We start from the raw sequence: 18,359 nt of genomic DNA, 5'->3' as shown, positions 1-18,359 counted from the left end.
TATAGACAGCTGCAAGCTGTGAAAGCACTGGAATTCTGTCAGCCATCCCACGCCAAAAGAGATCAGTGTCATTCACCCCTGAAACTGATGCCTGTACTGCTTCTGGGCCTCAATGTTCAAAGTAGAGGCAAAGATCCTGATCAGGCACCTCGCTCAAACCAGGGATGGCCAAATATGTAGTCTTGTCCTTGGGTAGGATGCAGAGTTGTGCAGGACTGAAAAGGCATACTTGTTTCAGTAATCCATTTCCTGTTTGGGCCTCCCCCATGTACTTGCCCACTTTTTCCAGGGAATTTTAAAAAGTTTCATTAAGTTGGGCTGGTATTTTGTTTTCTGTGCCAGAGTCAATTTAGCCCCTGCAGAAGTCTCTAGGAATGGTCGCAGTGACTCCAGAGTGAGGACTGAATCGTTTGTGAGGTTCATGTGGCGGTCCTGTAGATAATCTTATACCTTCATTGTCACTGGTGTTTGAGTCTGGAACAGGTCCATAAGATAATATGTTCTAATATTTTTCAGCCACAATGTCCAATTGAACTTTAATACAGTTTTTCTGGTCATGGTTTAGAATCCACTGTAGATTTCCAAGGGAAGCCGGGGGAAACTTGCAGAGTTGCATCTCAGACTCAACAAACCCAGCATAGGCATCTAAGTGCTTGCAGTTGTACTGGACAGCAGCAAGCTAGAATTTCAGTGGGTATTGCAATGGTCAGGTGCCATCCAAGGTTTCATTCCATGGTTCTCAGCAAGGGGTTGCAGGTACCTTCGCTTTCTGCTACCAGCCATGTAAAGGATTTGTGAAAAGTATAGAAAGAAGGCATTGTGCTCCACAAAAGGCTTCCAGAACGAACTGCAAACAGTGTTCGTTATGTGTGCCAAGCAGGTGATATGTATAGAGTTTTTATAAAGATTTCTCGACACAGTGTTGAATGCCTCTAGCATGTATGCTGCATTGGCTGTTTAAAAAGAAATGACGTCCTGAAAGGCTATGTTGTACTTTGTGAGCATCCTCACAACTGCTTTCACTGTGGTTCCATGATTGCGCTTTCAGAGGAACACTGTCTGCTAGGTTGATGTGGAATTGACGGCCACGCTGTGAAGAGACCACTGCAAATAAAACATTCAACACACATCGCCCTTCGACATCAGGTGTTTCGTCAAATATAACACTGATCTTCCAATCGTGCAATTGTTTTTTCAGATCATCCTTAGCTTCTACATCGCTCTCTGGTAGATAACGTTCTTGAAGCTGATAACTTCCAGGTATTTCTCCAACATTCCGTACTCGTGGAGAAACGTGCGCAGCACTCGGTGGCGAGTTTTGTGCAATTGAATGTTCAGTGCTGTGCAGGCATTGACCCACTCATTTATTATTTCCTGGTTTGAGGCACTGGCAGTTGTACTCTTTGTGGAAAGTGAGTTCACAGACATCTGACGGGCACGTTTCAGTGATGAGTGAGGGTCTGTAGTATCTGCTCAGCGCTTTAAGGCCCGTATTTATACTTTTTTTTAGCGCCGCTTTTTGACGCAAAACGGCGCAAACCTACAAAATACAATGGCATTTTGCAAGTTTGCACCGTTTTTGCGTCAAAAAACGACGCAAATGCGGTGCAAAAAAAGTATAAATACGGGCCTAAGTGTTCTTGGGACTGCACATGCATATCCACTGTGTGTTTTTTCAGATGTGGTCAACCGCCACATTGCACACACTGCAAAATAGCACTCCACCATCACCATGCATCACGTCGCTGTACTCTCTGGCCCAGTCTGCTGCTGTTATCTGGGCAGCCAGATGTGATTGGTGCTTCAACGGCCTCCACAGACTACATACACTTCTCCATCCTGCTTTTCGTGTAGTGGCTTGTCACTCCCTAGGAATCCAAAAGATACAAGTAAACTCTGATGCACTTGCAAATAAAGGGAAAACATGCAAACTTGGAGAAACAAAGCCACACTGGAAATCAGCAGGCCTCAAATGGAGTTTGGCAAACAGTGTTAGAACAGCATGGCCAGTTGCAAAGGAAGGAAAACGTGAACCGTTTTGAAGGAGAGTTTAAATACGCGCAGGAAGGCAACTTAAAAATTAAATGACAAAGGAAACGAATGGAAAACTTCACATTTTTGCACATGAGGTTGGATGGATGCCCACAAAGGACAAAAAAGGCAGGATGGGCCACCTGCAAACAAAGGGAGACTTAAAATTGTCAAAGCAAATTTGTAAATGCATACTTTGAATATAGGGGCTCATAAGCATGGCTTCTTGCACTCAGGGGGTAAAAAAAACATAAGAGCAGCCAACAGTGCATGAAGAATGTGTAAGGAAAATTCAAAAGTTGTTCCGAACCACCTCAACAAACCCCCACTAGGCACCTCCAAACAAAGAAATCAGGCAAACAGTTGGATGTGGGATGCCTTTTGGCCAAGTGTTATGAGTCCTGTGTGCCCAAAAACCCCAAAGAGAGTATTATTTTGTGAAACATACATAAACACCTAAATACAAAATTAAAAAATACACAGAAATACACAGAATTCCTCAGCAAAACCATGAGTTGAAATTGGGCTACTCCTGTGAAAAGCACATCATCTCTACACTTGCAAGGATTGTCTGGGATAGGCGCGATGCAAACTGTGTTGGGCCCCCACGTTCCTTCCACCCATTGCAAGTCACAAATCTGAATGGAGCCCTCAAGGTTCTGTGCTTCAGCATGTGCATTATCTATCTCTCCAGAAGTGTACAGAAACAAAAACCTACCTGCGCTGTGCAGCAGCAAGCGTACTGTAGTAACCAGACTGCCCAGTGGCTCTAGAGCCAGCATATTGTTTCATCCGAGACTCTACAAAAGGACAAAAAAAGAGTTAGGCCCTAAACATTTAAAATAAAATGTATGCCCAGTGGGTGGCGGGCCCTAACATTAAAAACAATAAATAACTCCATCCCCCCCACCCCCGGGATCTGCTACCCTTGCCAAGTGGGCAGCAGGCTCTAAACATTAAAAACAAAAATAACTGCCCCTCAGGGCCCGCCACCTATGACCAGTGGGCGGCAGGCCCTTACAATAAGAACAAAAAATACATGCGCCCCCAGGGCCCTGATACCCTTGCCCAATGGGCCACAGGACCTAACCATAAAAAAAAAATATATATACATGCCCCTCAGACCTTGGCTGTCTTTGGCCAGTGTGCGGTGGGCCCTAACATTAGAAAAAAATGCATGGCCCCCAGGGTCCTGCTACCTTTGCCCAGTGGGCCGCAGCCCCTAAATTTTGAAAAAAAACATACATGCCCCTCAGGCCCGCCACCCATGCCCAGTGGGTGGCAGACCCTAAACGTAAAAAAAAATACATGCACCTCTGCGTGGTTGGCCATAACAGAAATATGTGCCGCCCCGGGCCAGACGCCCGTGTGCTGAGCACGGCGGGCCCTAAAAGAAATATGTGCCCCCCCAGCCCTCCGCCCGTGTCCTCTGCAGAGAATCCTAAAAGAAATATGTGCCTACCTGGGCCCACCACCTGTGTCCTCTGCTCGGCAGGCCCTAGCAGAAATATAAGCGCACCCCCACACCCCTTCCCCCCCTTGGGTCCGGCGCCTGTGTCCTCTGCGTGGCGGGGCTTGTGCCCCCCCCCCCAGGCCTGCCGCCTGTGTCCTCTGCCATGCACAGGACACTAGTGGGGGGCCCGGGAGCATATCTTTTTTTTTTTTTTTTTTAAATGTATACAGCCAGCCATCCATGCATAGTGGGCTGCTGGCTCCTTAAAATGCAAGAAATGCTGCTGGGCTCACCGCCTGTGTCCTGTGTGCGTCAGACCCTAAATAAACAAGAGATGCCCCCTCGTCCCGCGGGGGGTGGGGGGAGGCATTTATTTATTCTAGGGCCCGCAGGCAAAGGACACGGGCAGCAAGCCTGGCCCGATTTCATTTTTTTTTTTTATGTATACAGCCCATGCACAGTGGGCAGCTGGCTGCATACATTTTAAAAAATGCCAGAAATGCTTCAGGGCCTGCTGCCCGTATCCTGTGTGCAGCAGACCCTAAATAAACAAGAGATGCCCCCTCCGACCTATGTGGGGGGGGAGCTCTTGTTTATTTAGGGCCCTCCGAGCACAGGATACCGGCGGCGGGCCAGGGGGCATTTCATTTTTTTTCTTACATTTATAAAGTCAGCTGGCTGCATACATTTAAAAAATGCCAGAAATGCTCCTGGACCTGCCCCCTTTGTCCTGTGCTCGGAGGGCCCTAAATAAACAAGAGGTGCCCCCCAGCCCATGGGGTGGGGGGCAGTTATTTTTTGTAGGGCCCGCCGTGCACAGGACTAGAGTGGCAAGCCCGGGGGCATATTTTATTTTTTATAAATGTATACAGCCCATGCACAGTGGTGCGGCTGGCTGGCTAAAATGCCAGAAATGCTCCCCGGCCCGTCTCACGTGTCCTGTGCACAGAAGGCTCTAAAAAAAACCAAAAGATGCCCTCCGGCCCATGGTGGAAGGCCATTATTTATTCTGGAGCCTGCCGCACACAGAATACTGGCGGCAGGCCCGGGGGCATTTCATTTTTTTTTAAATGTATGCAGCCGGCCGCTCATACACAGTGGGCGTCTGGCTGCATACATTTAAAAAATGCCAGAAATGCTCCTTGGCCCGCCGCCCGTGTCGCGTGCGCAGAGGGCCCTAGAATAAATAAATGATGTCCCCCATTGCCGGGGGGGGGGGGGGGGGGGGGGGCATTGCTTGTTTATTTAGGACCTGCTGTGCACAGGACATGGGCGGCACCCCCGGGGGCATTTCTTTTTTTGTTGTTTTTAAATGGATACAGTGGGCGGCTGGCTGAATACATTTAAAAAATGCCAGAAATGCTCCCGGTACCGCCGCCCATGGCCTGTGCGCAGCAGGCCCTAAATAGACAAGAGATGCTGCCCAAGGTGGTGGTGGTGGTGGTGGGGGAGACATTTATTTATTCTAGGGTCCGTTGCACACAGGACATGGGCAGCGGGCCCGGGGGCATTTCTGGCATTTTTTAAATGTATAAAGCCAGCTGCCCATGCACAGTGGGCCGCTGGCTCCATCCATTTAACAAATGCCAGAAATGCTCCCAAACTCGCCGCCCGTGTCCTGTGCGCGGCAGGCCCTAAATAAACAAGAGATACCCCCAGGGTGGGGGCGCTATTGTTTATTCTAGGATTCTAGGGTCCACCGCACACATGATACAGGCGGCAGTCTCGGAGGCATTTCATTTTTTTCCAAATGTATACAGTCGGCCACGCATGCACAGCGGGCGGCTGGCTGCATACATTTGAAAAATGCCAGAAATGCTCCCAGGCCCACTGCCCGTATCCTGTGTGTGGCGAGCCCTAAATAGACAAGAGTAGCCCCCCGGGGGGGGGGCATCTATTTATTCTAGGGCCCACCGTGAGCAGGACATGGGCAGCGGGCCCAGGGGGCATTTCATTTTTTTTTTAAATGCATACAGCCAGCCGCCCATGCACAGCGGGCGCCTGGCTGCAAACATTAAAAAAATTACAGAAATAGACATAAATAGATGACTGTCCAGTGGGCTGGTCCAAAGTATGAATTAAGTCAGTCGTGGAAGGAGGCTGGGAGGCTGGCCTAAAAGCCCATTTTTATTTGTTTACATTACTTAATGGTCATCTTACAGAATGTTTATGGAGCAAGAGCCATTACACATCAACATAAAAAAGGACCTGTAAAAGCGAAATAAAAAGACAGGAACTGAAGACTCTGGAAGAAAGAGGCAGAGGTGACCAGGCAGCCTGAACATTTGGGAGCCCTGGCACTCCACAGCATCGTCTTCTGGCTGTTGAGAAGAGAAAGGGACACTTCTATTTCTGGTTGCAGTTATAAGCTTCTCTTTTCAGTCAATTAAGACAACTCCGCTTTATCCATTTGGTCTATTTTTCGCCTCTCTTTACTTGTTCCCACACTTACATATTTATTATCTCATGTTGCGCGGACTCCACCCACTGGCTATTTTATAAGTTATTTATTAAGAGCACGTTTTCTGGAACCATTAAAGGAAAGAGAGGAAGAGAGAAAGAAACAAGCGAAGGAGATGTGCCTTTGATAGAGAATGTTAAAGAATAGCTCTGTGTAGAAAACAGCGAAGGGACATATTCACAAGATTGTCACGCAGTGCACGGCAGCAAGTCACCTTGCTGTGCTGCACTGCGTGACAGGGAAAGGACAGGAATGTGCAGTGTTTAAGTCAATATGGCGCTTTCCTGCCTTTTTCCCCTGTGCTGGTGCCCTTTTGGCAGCCTAGCACCAATGCAGGCACCCTTGCATCATGGGGTAGGGGTGCCTCTGTTCCATTCAGGATTGTTTTTGAGCAGGAAGGGGCACTTTCCTGCACAAAAACAATTCCTTGAAGATATTTCTCCTCATTACTCCTCTCCTGAGAAGGCATAGCCTTTTGGCACATTCCCAGGTTTACCAATTCTAGTAAATATGGGAATTAATCAAAATCCCTGGGACTTGCATGGGAACAACCACGCAGTGCCCATGGAATGCCTTACCAGGGCAGAGTAAGGCAATGCAGTGATTTGTGCTGTGCTTCTTTACTCCAGATGTATGGAGCCACTCACGGCCACGCAAAGTGGCCTTGCGTGGCTTCGTAAATTGCAATTAAGGTTTGCGTTGCACATGTACCATGTTGCGTGGTGCAAACGTAATGCAAAGCAGCTCATAAATAGGCCTCCAAGTGTTTAAGGGCTGTTTAAACTTTCTGAAACAGCTCTCTGTAGCTAAGTGGAGAGGGAGTACATTCCAGGCTTTAGCACCTGCGGTAGAACAGGCTTTGTTGCCAGACAAAACATGTTTTGTTTTAGGTACTTCAAGAAGACAAGGTCTGGCAAAGCATAGTGCCAGGGTAGAGTAGGGGCATTTGAACTTAGATCCACTGAACTAAAGTTACATCAGGTGTACAGGTCCATGGACAATGGTCATTGCCTGGAACATGACAGTCGTGCGTACTCGGAGCCAATGTAGGCATTGAAAGTTAGGCGAGGTGCAACCCTTTATTGTAAGCCAACTGGCATTGTGGAACAACTGCAAGCACTCTAGGTGTTTTTTTTTTTTTTTTAGATATTGTAAGCTACACTGAGTTGCCACCATTCAGACGTGTTTCAGTAAGTGCATTGACTACAGGGACATGTAGGTGATGCTCCTTGAATGTCGAGATTTTTTTTTTAAAGATGTAAGCTGGGAAATAAAACAAGCACTTGCTACGTTTGCTGTCTGAACATCAAGAGTTACGCTGTGAGCAATATGGATGTCCAGTTACACACAGGCTTGGCTAGGTTGGGGCATTGGCACATAGATGTTGGCCATAATCTTCTTCCTTACGATAGCTTAAACTTTTAACTGTGGAGTACTTCGTGCTCCACTTAAATGCAGATTGTAGTAAGAGATTAGACTCAAAAAGGTTGAGTAAAAAAGATGTACAAGGGTTAGGATTGAGGGAAAAAAATGAATTAGTGAGAAATGTGGGGTTAGGTTTCGGAGTTAGGGTTTGAGTAATATATGGCATGAGGAAGGTAAGGTGTATGGGTAAAGGGTAAGCATTAGGGTTAAGTTACTTTTAGAGTTGGGTTATGGTTGACGTCAGGGGTGGTAAAAGGAATGGTGAAATGAATAGTGTTATGGTTAGGGTTGGACTAAGGGCTCATGTTAATAGCGGGGCAGAGGTGTGGAATTTAATAAAGTATCTACTTGTCCATGGGACAGGCTGCTTCATAAACCTACTTGTCCTGTAACAAAATCCACTTGTCCCTTTGGTGCCATGTAGTTTGGCAACAAATTATGGCAGCAATCTCTGTATATAAGGGCTCTGATAACAGCCTATCTGAATATGCCAGTGCTCATACAATAGTAGGGTTATAATACATACTGGGGCTGGAGGTAGCAGTAAGCAAATGTTCTAGGTTTGGAATGCCCTTTTGACTCTGTGCAAACCTGAAACCTTGCATGTTTTAGGGGTTTTCTCTCATCTTTTCCCATACTGAGAAAGCTTGGAAATGCACTCCTGATAGTTGGGAAAAACGTAATTGGAGGGAAAGTGAACTTGTAAATGCTCAACTGATTTTCTCATTAGCAAATCTACACATACATATTTGCTCAAGTTAAAATGCAGTTCACAAATATTTTCTTGGAGTACCATTTCGTGGCCTACTTCTGTAACTTCTTGGTAATTCATGAAAATCGTAAATCTGCACTAGTGCAAGAATATATACCATGGGTGATTTTTTTGTGACTTCCTTTAAGAATTGGGCAACAAATTAGGTGTGGTGTTAATCAAGACCTTTTGTTTTTATTAAAATTCTCTCTCTCTATGTATTTATTGGATGGCTGCAGTATGAGTGACAGGATTGTGCTCTTTCACAGCACACAAAGTAGTTCTGTTCAGTCCCAGGAAATACTGTTGCAATATGTGCTTTTTGAGACCGGAAATATTTTTGTTTTTCCGCAGTGTTTGTTGTAATAGTGTGGGCTAGGTAGCTCCCACAACAATAAAGTTTTACAAAAATCATGTCAAAATAAGATAAGCAAAAGGCTGACGACAAACGTCGAACCCACGGGCCTTGCCAATGCTTGTTTATTTACATGTGTCCCATAAGCTTGTTGAACCTGGTTAAACTTATTTTTCCATTATGGATATATTTTTTTAGAAATATTGGCATGCATCAACACATTTTACTAAATGATTCTTCAAAGAAATGGTACCTAGAATTTCACAGTAGTTTAGTAAAACGTTTTTTTTCCTAGTTGCATTTTTTTATGAACGTTTTGATTTCGAAAGAAAGAATCCTCAATCTTGCTTACAAGCTTCTGCAAATATTTGCATCTAATCAGAGAACATTCTGGAAGCATTATACGTAGCCTCATATTGTTAAACTTTGCAAACGTGTACACATTTTTATACTAAAACTATCAGTAGTGCAGTTCGAGCTTACATTTCCGTAGCGCATTCGCCCTAAGAATAAAGGCTGTTCATTAATGAACCACAAATACAAGTTGGACCATCATTACTTTACAGACACAAATGTGACCTTAACTATAGACAATGCCCTTCCCTGATTCACAGTGTGGTATTGTAAAGTGGCAGCAAAAAGGGCTTGTGCTGCAAGGGGTCGGGCCTACCTTTCCCAACAACAAAATAAATACGAAAACCTGTTGTCCTTGACCCCAAACAGCATGTCCTGGGCGTTTTCTACTGCACTCCATAAATTACAATTCAGTCAAATTCATTTATGGGGTGTTCCAGACTAAGGTCAGATTATATTTAGGGGCTGGCTTAGGGATAGAGTTTTGAAAAGTGCCAGTGATTATGTGAAAGGGGATGGAACTTAAAGGAGTGGAGGCAGGGAGGCTTGGGAAGTGGTGCAGGTGGTACAGGCATATAGAATTATGTAGGGAATAATGGGTTAGAGTGAGGTTTAATGTATAATGTGATGTAAGCACAATTTTCAAATGTAGTGGCCAGAACAGACCTTTTAACTCTACATTTTATATTTTCTGCACGCATAAATATTAGCCAAAATTTTTTACCTCAACTTTTTTGCACTGTACTTTTTTGTATTCTAATTGTTTGCATACAATCTAACATTCACTCCATTCACTCTTTGTCAGTGCATTCTCTTATCATCCTCCCCCATGAGTTGCCTTGTTATTTCTTTGACTTTCACGCCATTGATTTTCAGTATCTTTGTTTTTCAAATCATTGGATTTGGGAATGTTTTTCGGAACAAATGATTCGAATTAACTACTGATTACTAAGGTATTCTGTTTTTAACCAGAAAAAAAACAATTTATGGCTTTTCTAACCTTTGTAGTGCAAGGCGCTAAGGAGATACCCAGTGCAATTTATGAATCGTGCTTTTTTATGTCATTTGCATATTTGCAAACGACGTCATCCCCATTTACCACAGCGTCATAGTGCATTCTCAATAAGGGTGCTGTTTTTTGCGGCACATCCATCAATTCAATTATGTTTTTTTGGTCTTTGTTGTGTGGCATTAGTAGGGAGTCTTTAGTTCAGTGATTAGTTTAAAAGTGTTTTGTATAGATTTTTGTGAAGGTAAATTAGGTTCAACCTTCAATCAATCAATCAATCATAGCATTTGTATAGCGCGCTACTCACCCGGAAGGGTCTCAAGGCGCTTGGGGGAAGGGGGCCGCTACTGCTTGAATAGCCAGGTCTTGAGTTGTTTCCTGAAGGCGAGGTGGTCCTGGGTCAGCCGAAGGTGGATGGGGAGGGAGTTCCATGTCTTGGCCGCCAGGTAGGAGAAGGATCTGCCTCCGGCGGTGGTTCTTTGGATGCGTGGTACGGCGGCGAGGGCGAGGCTAGCGGACCGTAGCTGGCGGGTGGGCGTGTGGAAGGTCAGGCGGTCGTTGAGGTACTTGGGGCCCTAGTTGTGGAGAGACTTGTGTGCGTGGGTGAGGAGCCTGAACGTGATCCTCTTGTTGATGGGGAGCCAGTGCAGGTTCCTCAGGTGGCCGGAGATGTGGCTGCGTCGAGGGATGTCCAGGATGAGTCGGGCGGAGGCGTTCTGGATGCGTTGTAGTCTTTTCTGTAGCTTGGCTGTGGTTCCGGCATAGAGGGTGTTTCCGTAGTCCAGCCGGCTGGTGACGAGGGCCTGGGTGACCGTCTTCCTGGTTTCGATCGGGATCCATCGGAAGATCTTGCGGAGCATGCGGAGGGTGTGGAAGCATGAGGAGGAGATGGTGTTGACTTGTCTGGTCATTGAGAGGGAGGAGTCCAGGATGAAGCCCAGGTTGCGTGCGTGGTCTGTCGGCTTGGGGGCGGTGCCCAGGGCTGGGGGCCACCAGGAGTCGTCCCAGGCGGAGGGTGATGGTCCAAGGATGAGGACTTCCGTCTTGTCTGAGTTCAGTTTCAGGCGGCTGTTCTTCATCCATTCGGCGATGTCTTTCATCCCTTCGTGGAGGCTGGTTCTGGCGGTGTCGGGGTCTCTGGTGAGGGAGAGGATCAGCTGGGTGTCGTCGGCGTAGGAGATGATGTTGAGGTTGTGTTGGCGTGCGATGGCTGCGAGAGGTCCCATGTAGACGTTGAAGAGGGTGGGGCTGAGTGATGATCCTTGCGGGACGCCGCAGATGACTTCGGTGGCCTCGGAGCGAAATGGGGGGAGGCGGACTCTCTGTGTTCTTCCAGCGAGGAACGAGATGATCCACTTCAGAGCCTTCTCTTGGATGCCGGTGTTGCTGAGGCGTTGGACTAGGGTGTGGTGGCAGACAGTGTCGAACGCGGCGGAGAGGTCCAGGAGGATGAGTGCCGCTGTATCCCCGTTGTCGAGAAGGGCTCGGATGTCGTCGGTGGCTGCGATGAGGGCGGTCTCGGTGCTGTGGTTGGCTCTGAACCCGGACTGCGAGGGGTCGAGGGATCCATTCGTCTCGAAGAAGGCGGCAAGCTGTCTGTTGGCGATCTTCTCGATGACTTTGGCAGGAAAAGGGAGGAGCGAGATGGGGCGGAAGTTTTTGAGGTCGGTGGGGTCCGCTGTTGGTTTCTTCAGTAGGGCGCTGAGCTCGGCATGCTTCCAGCTCTCCGGGAAGGTGGCCGTGTCGAAGGAGGTGTTGATGACGTCTCGGAGTTGGGGTGCGATGGTGGAGTCGGCCTTGTTGAAGACGTGGTGGGGGCAGGGGTCAGTCGGAGATCCGGAGTGGATGGTGTTCATCGTGCGGGCTGTGTCTTCGGTGGTTACTGCGGTCCAGGTGCGGAGGGTGGCGGTGGGGTGTGCTGGTTCGACGGTTGGGTGCGAGGATGGTGCGCCGAAGCTGTTGTGGATTTCGGCAGTCTTGCGGTGGAAGAACGAGGCGAGGGAGTCGCAGAGATCTTGTGATGGGGTGATGTCGTTGTTGCCGGTGCTGGGGTTGGAGAACTCCTTGACGATGCTGAAGAGTTCCTTGCTGTCGTGGGCGTTGTTGTCCAGTCGATCCTTCGGTGATTTCTTCTTGGTGGCGCGGATGAGCTGTTGGTGCTTGCGGGTGGCGTGTTTGAGGGCGGTCATGTTGTCAGTGGTCTGGTCGAGGAGCCAGGCTTTCTCGAGGGTACGGCAGGTTTTCTTGGAGTCCTTGAGTTCGTCGGTGAACCAGGGGGCCTTCTTGCTTCTGGGTTTGCTGGGAGGGTTCTTCAGTGGTGCGAGGTCGTTGGCGCAGGCAGTCAGCCACTGCGTGAGGTTGCGGGCTGCTTCGTTGGGGTCCGGTGTGCTGGCAGGTGGGTTCTGGCTGAGGGAGGTGGTGAGTTGGTCGGCGGTGATCTTGCTCCAGCTTCTGTGAGGAACTTGCTGCGGGTGGTGGTGGGTTGTGGTTTTTCTGAAGCTGAAGTGGACGCAGCTGTGGTCTGTCCAGTGAAGTCCGGTGGAGTGGCTGAAGACAATGTGCTTGCTGGATGAGAAGACGGGATCTAGCGTGTGGCCAGCGTGGTGGGTGGGGGTGTTGACCAGTTGCTTGAGTCCGAGGTTGGCGAGGTTGTCCAGCAGGGTGACGGTGTTGCGGTCCTTGTTGTTCTCCAGGTGGAAGTTGAGGTCCCCTAGGAGGATGTAGTCGGTGGAGGGGAGGGCGTGTGGGCTGATGAAGTCCGTGATGTCTTCGCTGAATTGTGTGCGTGGTCCCGGGGGTCTGTAGATGAGGGTGCCTCTGAGGGTAGTCTTTGGGTCAGTGTGAATCTGGAAGTGGAGGTGTTCGGCGGCGGTGTAGGTGTCGTCGGCGTCGGTCGTGATGCGGATGGTGTTTTTGTGGACGATGGCGATGCCTCCCCCAGTCTGGTTGACGCGGTCCCTCCTGATGATCTTGTATCCATCCGGGATGGCGATGGCGATGTCGGGGGCTGAGAAAGCGTTCATCCATGTTTCAGTGAGGAATGCGACGTCTGGTGATGTTGTGTCGAGTAGGTTCCAGAGTTCGACGGCGTGTCTGTGGACGGAGCGGGTGTTGAGCAGGATGCACTTGAGGTCGCTGCTGGGGTTTGGCTTGGCGGGCGCGGTGCATGTTCGGAGGCAGGTGAACTTGCAGGTTGTGCAGGTGAAGGGTCCGTGGAAGCGTTTCGGGGCGGCCCGGCAGCAGGCGGGGGTCCGGCCGGCATTGAGTGCGTTGAGGGCGGCGGCGTCGTAGGTCTGTCGGGTCGTCTTGCGTCGGTGGGGGCCAGGGGTCCTGGCACTGGGCGCGGTCCAGGCGCAGACGGGCTTGCCTTTGGCGCACCCGCTGCGCGTCCGCGCGGTCGCCATTTATGGCGAAGTGGGAGGGCGGGAGGAGCAGCTGGGAGGCGGGAGCGGGGAGGGCACAGAAGGAAAAGGGGGCGTGGCCGCTAGCACGGCGGTGGGAAGTGGGGCGGGCAGGCACAGGGGGGCGGAGAGACAGAACAACAGCACAGGTAATAACAAAAAAGCAAGAACAGCAAATGGGAAACAAAAACAAGATTAACAAGATGCAGGAAAAACAAAAAGGAAACAAAATATAATCTACAGTACATGCAAATGCGGCGGGTGCGGGATCGGCGAGGCAGGCTCAGCGGGGCTGCGGGCAGCAGCGGGGCGAGTTGCACACACAACAGCTGGTGGCCGTGCGGCGCGGGGGTTTCCTGAGAACAGGTCACACTCACCTGCGCCGCGCGGTCGCCATTTATGGCGAAGTGGGAGGGCGGGAGGAGCAGCTGGGAGGCGGGAGCGGGGAGGGCACAGAAGGAAAAGGGGGCGTGGCCGCTAGCACGGCGGTGGGAAGTGGGGCGGGCAGACACAGGGGGGCGGAGAGACAGAACAACAGCACAGGTAATAACAAAAAAGCAAGAACAGCAAATGGGAAACAAAAACAAGATTAACAAGATGCAGGAAAAACAAAAAGGAAACAAAATATAATCTACAGTACATGCAAATGCGGCGGGGGCGGGATCGGCGAGGCAGGCTCAGCGGGGCTGCGGGCAGCAGCGGGGCGAGTTGCACACACAACAGCAGGTGGACGTGCGGCGCGGGGGTGTCCTGAGAACAGGTCACACTCACCTGCGCCGCGCGGTCGCCATTTATGGCGAAGTGGGAGGGCGGGAGGAGCAGCTGGGAGGCAGGGAGGGCACAGAAGGAAAAGGGGGCGTGGCCGCTAGCACGGCGGCGGGAAGCGGGGCGGGCAGGCACAGGGGGGCAGAGAGACAGAACAACAGCACAGGTAATAATAAAAAAGCAAGAACAGCAAATGGGAAACAAAAACAAGATTAACAAGATGCAGGAAAAACAAAAAGGAAACAAAATATAATCTACAGTACACGCAAATGCGGCGGGGGGCGGGATCGGCGAGGCAGGCTCAGCGGGGCTGCGGGCAGCAGCGGGGCGAGAAGACCTCTGTAGAGTCTTGTGTGTACTGGTGTACAGTTGGACTTTCACCTTGTTCCTGGATTGGGTGGTCGGTGGTCCATTGCTCGGCCAGAGTAAAGTGTTCTCTGTGCATCAGGATGGCGGTAGGTTTTTGTGGTGTTACTGGATGTAAAGTTTGTTTCTACAGTCTTTGCCTTTTAAACTTCACGGTGATTTGCACATTTGACTGATAATCTCTCTTGCTCACAAAAAATGGGATAAACGTTTGTTCCCTGTATAATAGGCTTCAGGATGTGCTGTCAACGAGGAAGTGTAATAGTGTCTTATTTTTAAAGTATAAACTGAGTAATCAAGACTCCATGAGTCTCATCACAAAAGTAGAAAAAAGTTGGTAGGTGCCTTCTAAGAGATTTCTCCCTGCACATATTACTTCCCGCAATGGGATGGAACGCATCCTGTTCACGACAATGAAACTTGAAGTTTTGTCTTACCCATTGCTCGCAGCCTTCAACATGGAAGCCAGAACAGAGCAGATTTAACTATAAAAATATCTTTTTTATCTGTGTGGCCATTTGCTGTCTTGTGATAAGCGTGTGATTTGAACTGACTGAATTCAAGTCTTTTTTCTCGTCTCTCCCTGCGTAGGTCTAATTATCCACGAAGGGCCTTCAGTGTACCGGATCTTTAAGCGGTGGCAGGCCGTCAACCAGCAGTGGAAAGTGCTGAACTACAACAAAACCAAGGATGTGGAAGACCAAAAAATGGGGACTTGCAAAACAAACCAGCAGACCTCCTCCCAAACCATCCACTCGCCCTCGCCAGGCGACCTGGCCAGCCAGCTCACGCCTGCCGACAGCAGCTCCCACAGCACAGCCCCCGCCGCAGGGACCATCTCTGACCACCACTGTGCATACACCATTTTGCACCTCCTCAGCCACCTGAGGCATCATGAACACAGGAGCCAATCCAACGGCAACAGGGAGCTGGTGATGAGAGTGACTACCGTGTGAGCAGCTCAGAAGGCCCTTGTCTGAAGGACTGCGGAAAATCAAGGCACTGTGTGCCCTTTCTGATCACTCCATAAGGCTTCCCTGGCTTGACTGTTCCTAGAGCAGGAAGCCACTGGCCCGGGCAGAGATTCCTACATATTTTACTGGAAAGCAGCCGCTTAGCAACCAGTACACCCTAAAGAAGTGCAATATGATATGGAGCTGGCCTTTGTGGAGGTTTGGGGGGTGCAGGTTGCAGGGGCCAGTTGGCCTTTGACTGAGTTAGCTTTGATACCAAAAGGTATTGCCATTCCTGCAAATCAACCCACAGGAGTGAGCTCTGCACAAGGTGAATGAAAGCACATAGTATTTGTACCTCTGGTTTTGTTTCTTTTTAATGATGTTGTAACTATGCCTCCAGATAGGGTGATAGGAGTGGTTGCTTTGTTTCTGGGCCGGTCTGGCCCTGGCCTGGTCGGTCGTGGATTCTGATGTTTGCACAACAGAAAGCTACAATGCTGTAAGTCTTAGGATGCATGTAGAAGGAAGTGAAGGCATGCCCCATCCCTCCCATGAAATCAAAAAACAATTCAATGATTTCATTCAAACATTACCTTAAAGTTACTACACTACGGGGAAATCAAATGTATGTTACTATGGCATTTAGCAGGAAGTGGGTAACTGTGGCTGAAAAAATGATGACAACAGAAATTACTTCTTGAAATGTGAGTTGTTATAAATAACCTTACTTCCTACAAACTTTTATTGGCAGAGTCCACAAATATCCACACTACTTTGTAAATCCATAGGCATGCACAATACAGAACATGCGGGATAGTGAAATAAAAATGATTAATGCATTCAAATGTATGGCCATTGCTTATGAAATCATGGAGAAGTGAAGACGCCATCACTAAGTAACAAAGTGCAATTTGAAAGTTTCAAAAATAGCATAAAAGTTCATTGAAGTAGCTGGTTGCACACATTATTATCCAGAAATAACCATAGTACTATCCCATAGTTTGAAAAAAACACAGTTCCTCCTCAGCTTCAGCTATTGGATGTCAATGTGTCAGTCTCTTCTTACTAATAATGCAGAAGTAAGCTCATTAGGACTTCGTGTTCTTAAGGACCGAGCAGCATTCTTGTTAAAAACAGAGCTCACCTTGTTGAAAAATAGAGAAAATATTGAACCATCCAAAACCTATGCACATCCGTGATGGGAGCTGCAAAGTTAAATCATTGCATGTAGGTAGGAGGAAACAGTCATCTCTTATTAGAACATTCGAATGTTGGCAGCTCCATTGAAAACAATGGAGTGCTGCGGGCTTTTACTGGCCGGTAAAAGCCCGCAGCGCCAACATTCCAATGTTCGCTTTGTTCACAGCAACAGCTGTGAACAAAGCCTCATGGAGCCCGAGGGGATTTTAATCCCCTCGGGCTCTGTGAGCAATTAGTTTTTTTTTAATAGAACATTCTGCCCTGAGTGGCAGAATGTTCTAATAGCCTTAGAACCCGCCGTAGCAGGCTCTACTGGCTATTAAAGGCCCTTTCCCTTATTAAATGCCCTCGCCTTCGGCTAGGGTATTTAACGCGGGAGCGGGCCTTTAATAGCCGGTAGAGCCCGCTACGGCGGGTTCTAAGGCTATAGTATATGCCCACAGACACTTGCCCTGGCAATGCAGAAGAGGTACAACTCTCCTCGGCCAACAAAGAATCAGGCAGTGTTAGAAACACTCAGCAGTGCCAGACATCTGCTAGGAGCTTGCAATAAAGGTAGAAAACTAAAGAGGATAGGGCTAAGTAGAAGAAATACTTCATTCTGAAATACTTTATTCTGTACAGCATAGTCTTTACTATGCACCTTACAAGATACAAACGCCAAGCATGCATTAATTATTCAAGCGCTGTTATTGACTTCCCAATTGGTGATCCTGTAGGTACGCAGTGGAAGGGTAAATCAAAAACCAGGCCAGAAGGCAAATACCAGCTCTAACATGCAAAACTGTGGCCCATATTTATGCTTTTTTAGTGCCGCATTTGTATTTTGTTAGTTTGCGCCGCTTTTGCATCAAAAAGCGGCGCAAATGCGGTGCTAAAAAGTATAAATATGGGCCTGAATCTTTCTACTAGTGAAGGTTGCTCAAAAATAGTGCAAGGTTCCGAGCTTCATCAGTGATCTTTTGATTCGCTTCCTGACATCCATTTGAGCATTTCGTGACCTTCTCTACGATATCCTCTAAAACTGCTTGCCTACAGGATCCCGACTTTAAGATGTAGCAATGGCAGAGACTGAATAATGCAAGTTGTCGAGGATTCTCACATCATGGTGGAGATCTGTAGCTCCCACCCAATAGAAGTTTGTAATAAGTAAGGACATTTACAAAATTATTATCCCTGGAAATCAACTGCTGTTCTGTTATCACCCAGATTCCCTAATCCATTTTGGATTCTCCAGTTATATATAAATGAAATGTAAACAATCGAAGACCTTTCACCCACCATTGTTGGCCACATTTCCTAACTTGAAAGTTGCATCTATTTGCCCTTCCTTCTGAGGGTGATATAGCAGCGACAGATGGATGTTTGGCTTTGTGCCGGTGCGCAACTTACATCCATGGGTGCAAGGTCTTCCGATCATCCTATATCTTGGTTGTCTTCTTTCTTTTATTTTTGTTTTTTCTGTGTAACTTGGAGATACCGGAGTGCTTTACAGTGAACGATAAAAAAAAAGTGAAACATGAGGGAGAAGCCATTGTTGTCTTTGAACAGAACGGATAATCAATAAATTCTTTTCTACATGACAAAGGTTTACACAGTTTTTTTATGCCGTTGGACAGGTGAACATTAAAGAGTTCTGTGCTAGGATGAAAAATTGACACATGAATTGCACAACATTTACAGATAAACAATTTAAATAATACTTCTCATGCAGTTCACTGGAGAAGTGTGTTCATGATGAATAATTCAGGTAATATTGTTGTACAAAAATATTTATTTTGTAATATCTGCCAGTAAAATAGTTAATATAATACGTCTGTCAAGTGCAGTTT

General features: G+C 48.0%; 1 protein-coding gene across 1 annotated transcript in view; it reads left to right on the top strand.

Annotated features, from left to right (window-relative positions):
- The window catches only part of MARCHF4 (membrane associated ring-CH-type finger 4), a 386,347-nt gene extending 369,479 nt beyond the window's left edge, over positions 1-16,868 (top strand). Inside the window, exon 4 of the mRNA XM_069227052.1 lies at positions 14,963-16,868. Coding sequence (XP_069083153.1) covers positions 14,963-15,327 — 365 coding nt within the window. The 3' untranslated portion in view covers positions 15,328-16,868. The remainder of the gene's footprint in view (positions 1-14,962) is intronic.
- The last annotated feature ends 1,491 nt before the right edge of the window (positions 16,869-18,359 follow it).

Source organism: Pleurodeles waltl, chromosome 3_2 (assembly GCF_031143425.1).
Source record: "Pleurodeles waltl isolate 20211129_DDA chromosome 3_2, aPleWal1.hap1.20221129, whole genome shotgun sequence".
Lineage (NCBI taxonomy): Eukaryota > Metazoa > Chordata > Amphibia > Caudata > Salamandridae > Pleurodeles > Pleurodeles waltl.
Note: the sequence above shows the minus strand (reverse complement) of the source record. Positions and strands in the feature narration are given on the sequence as shown.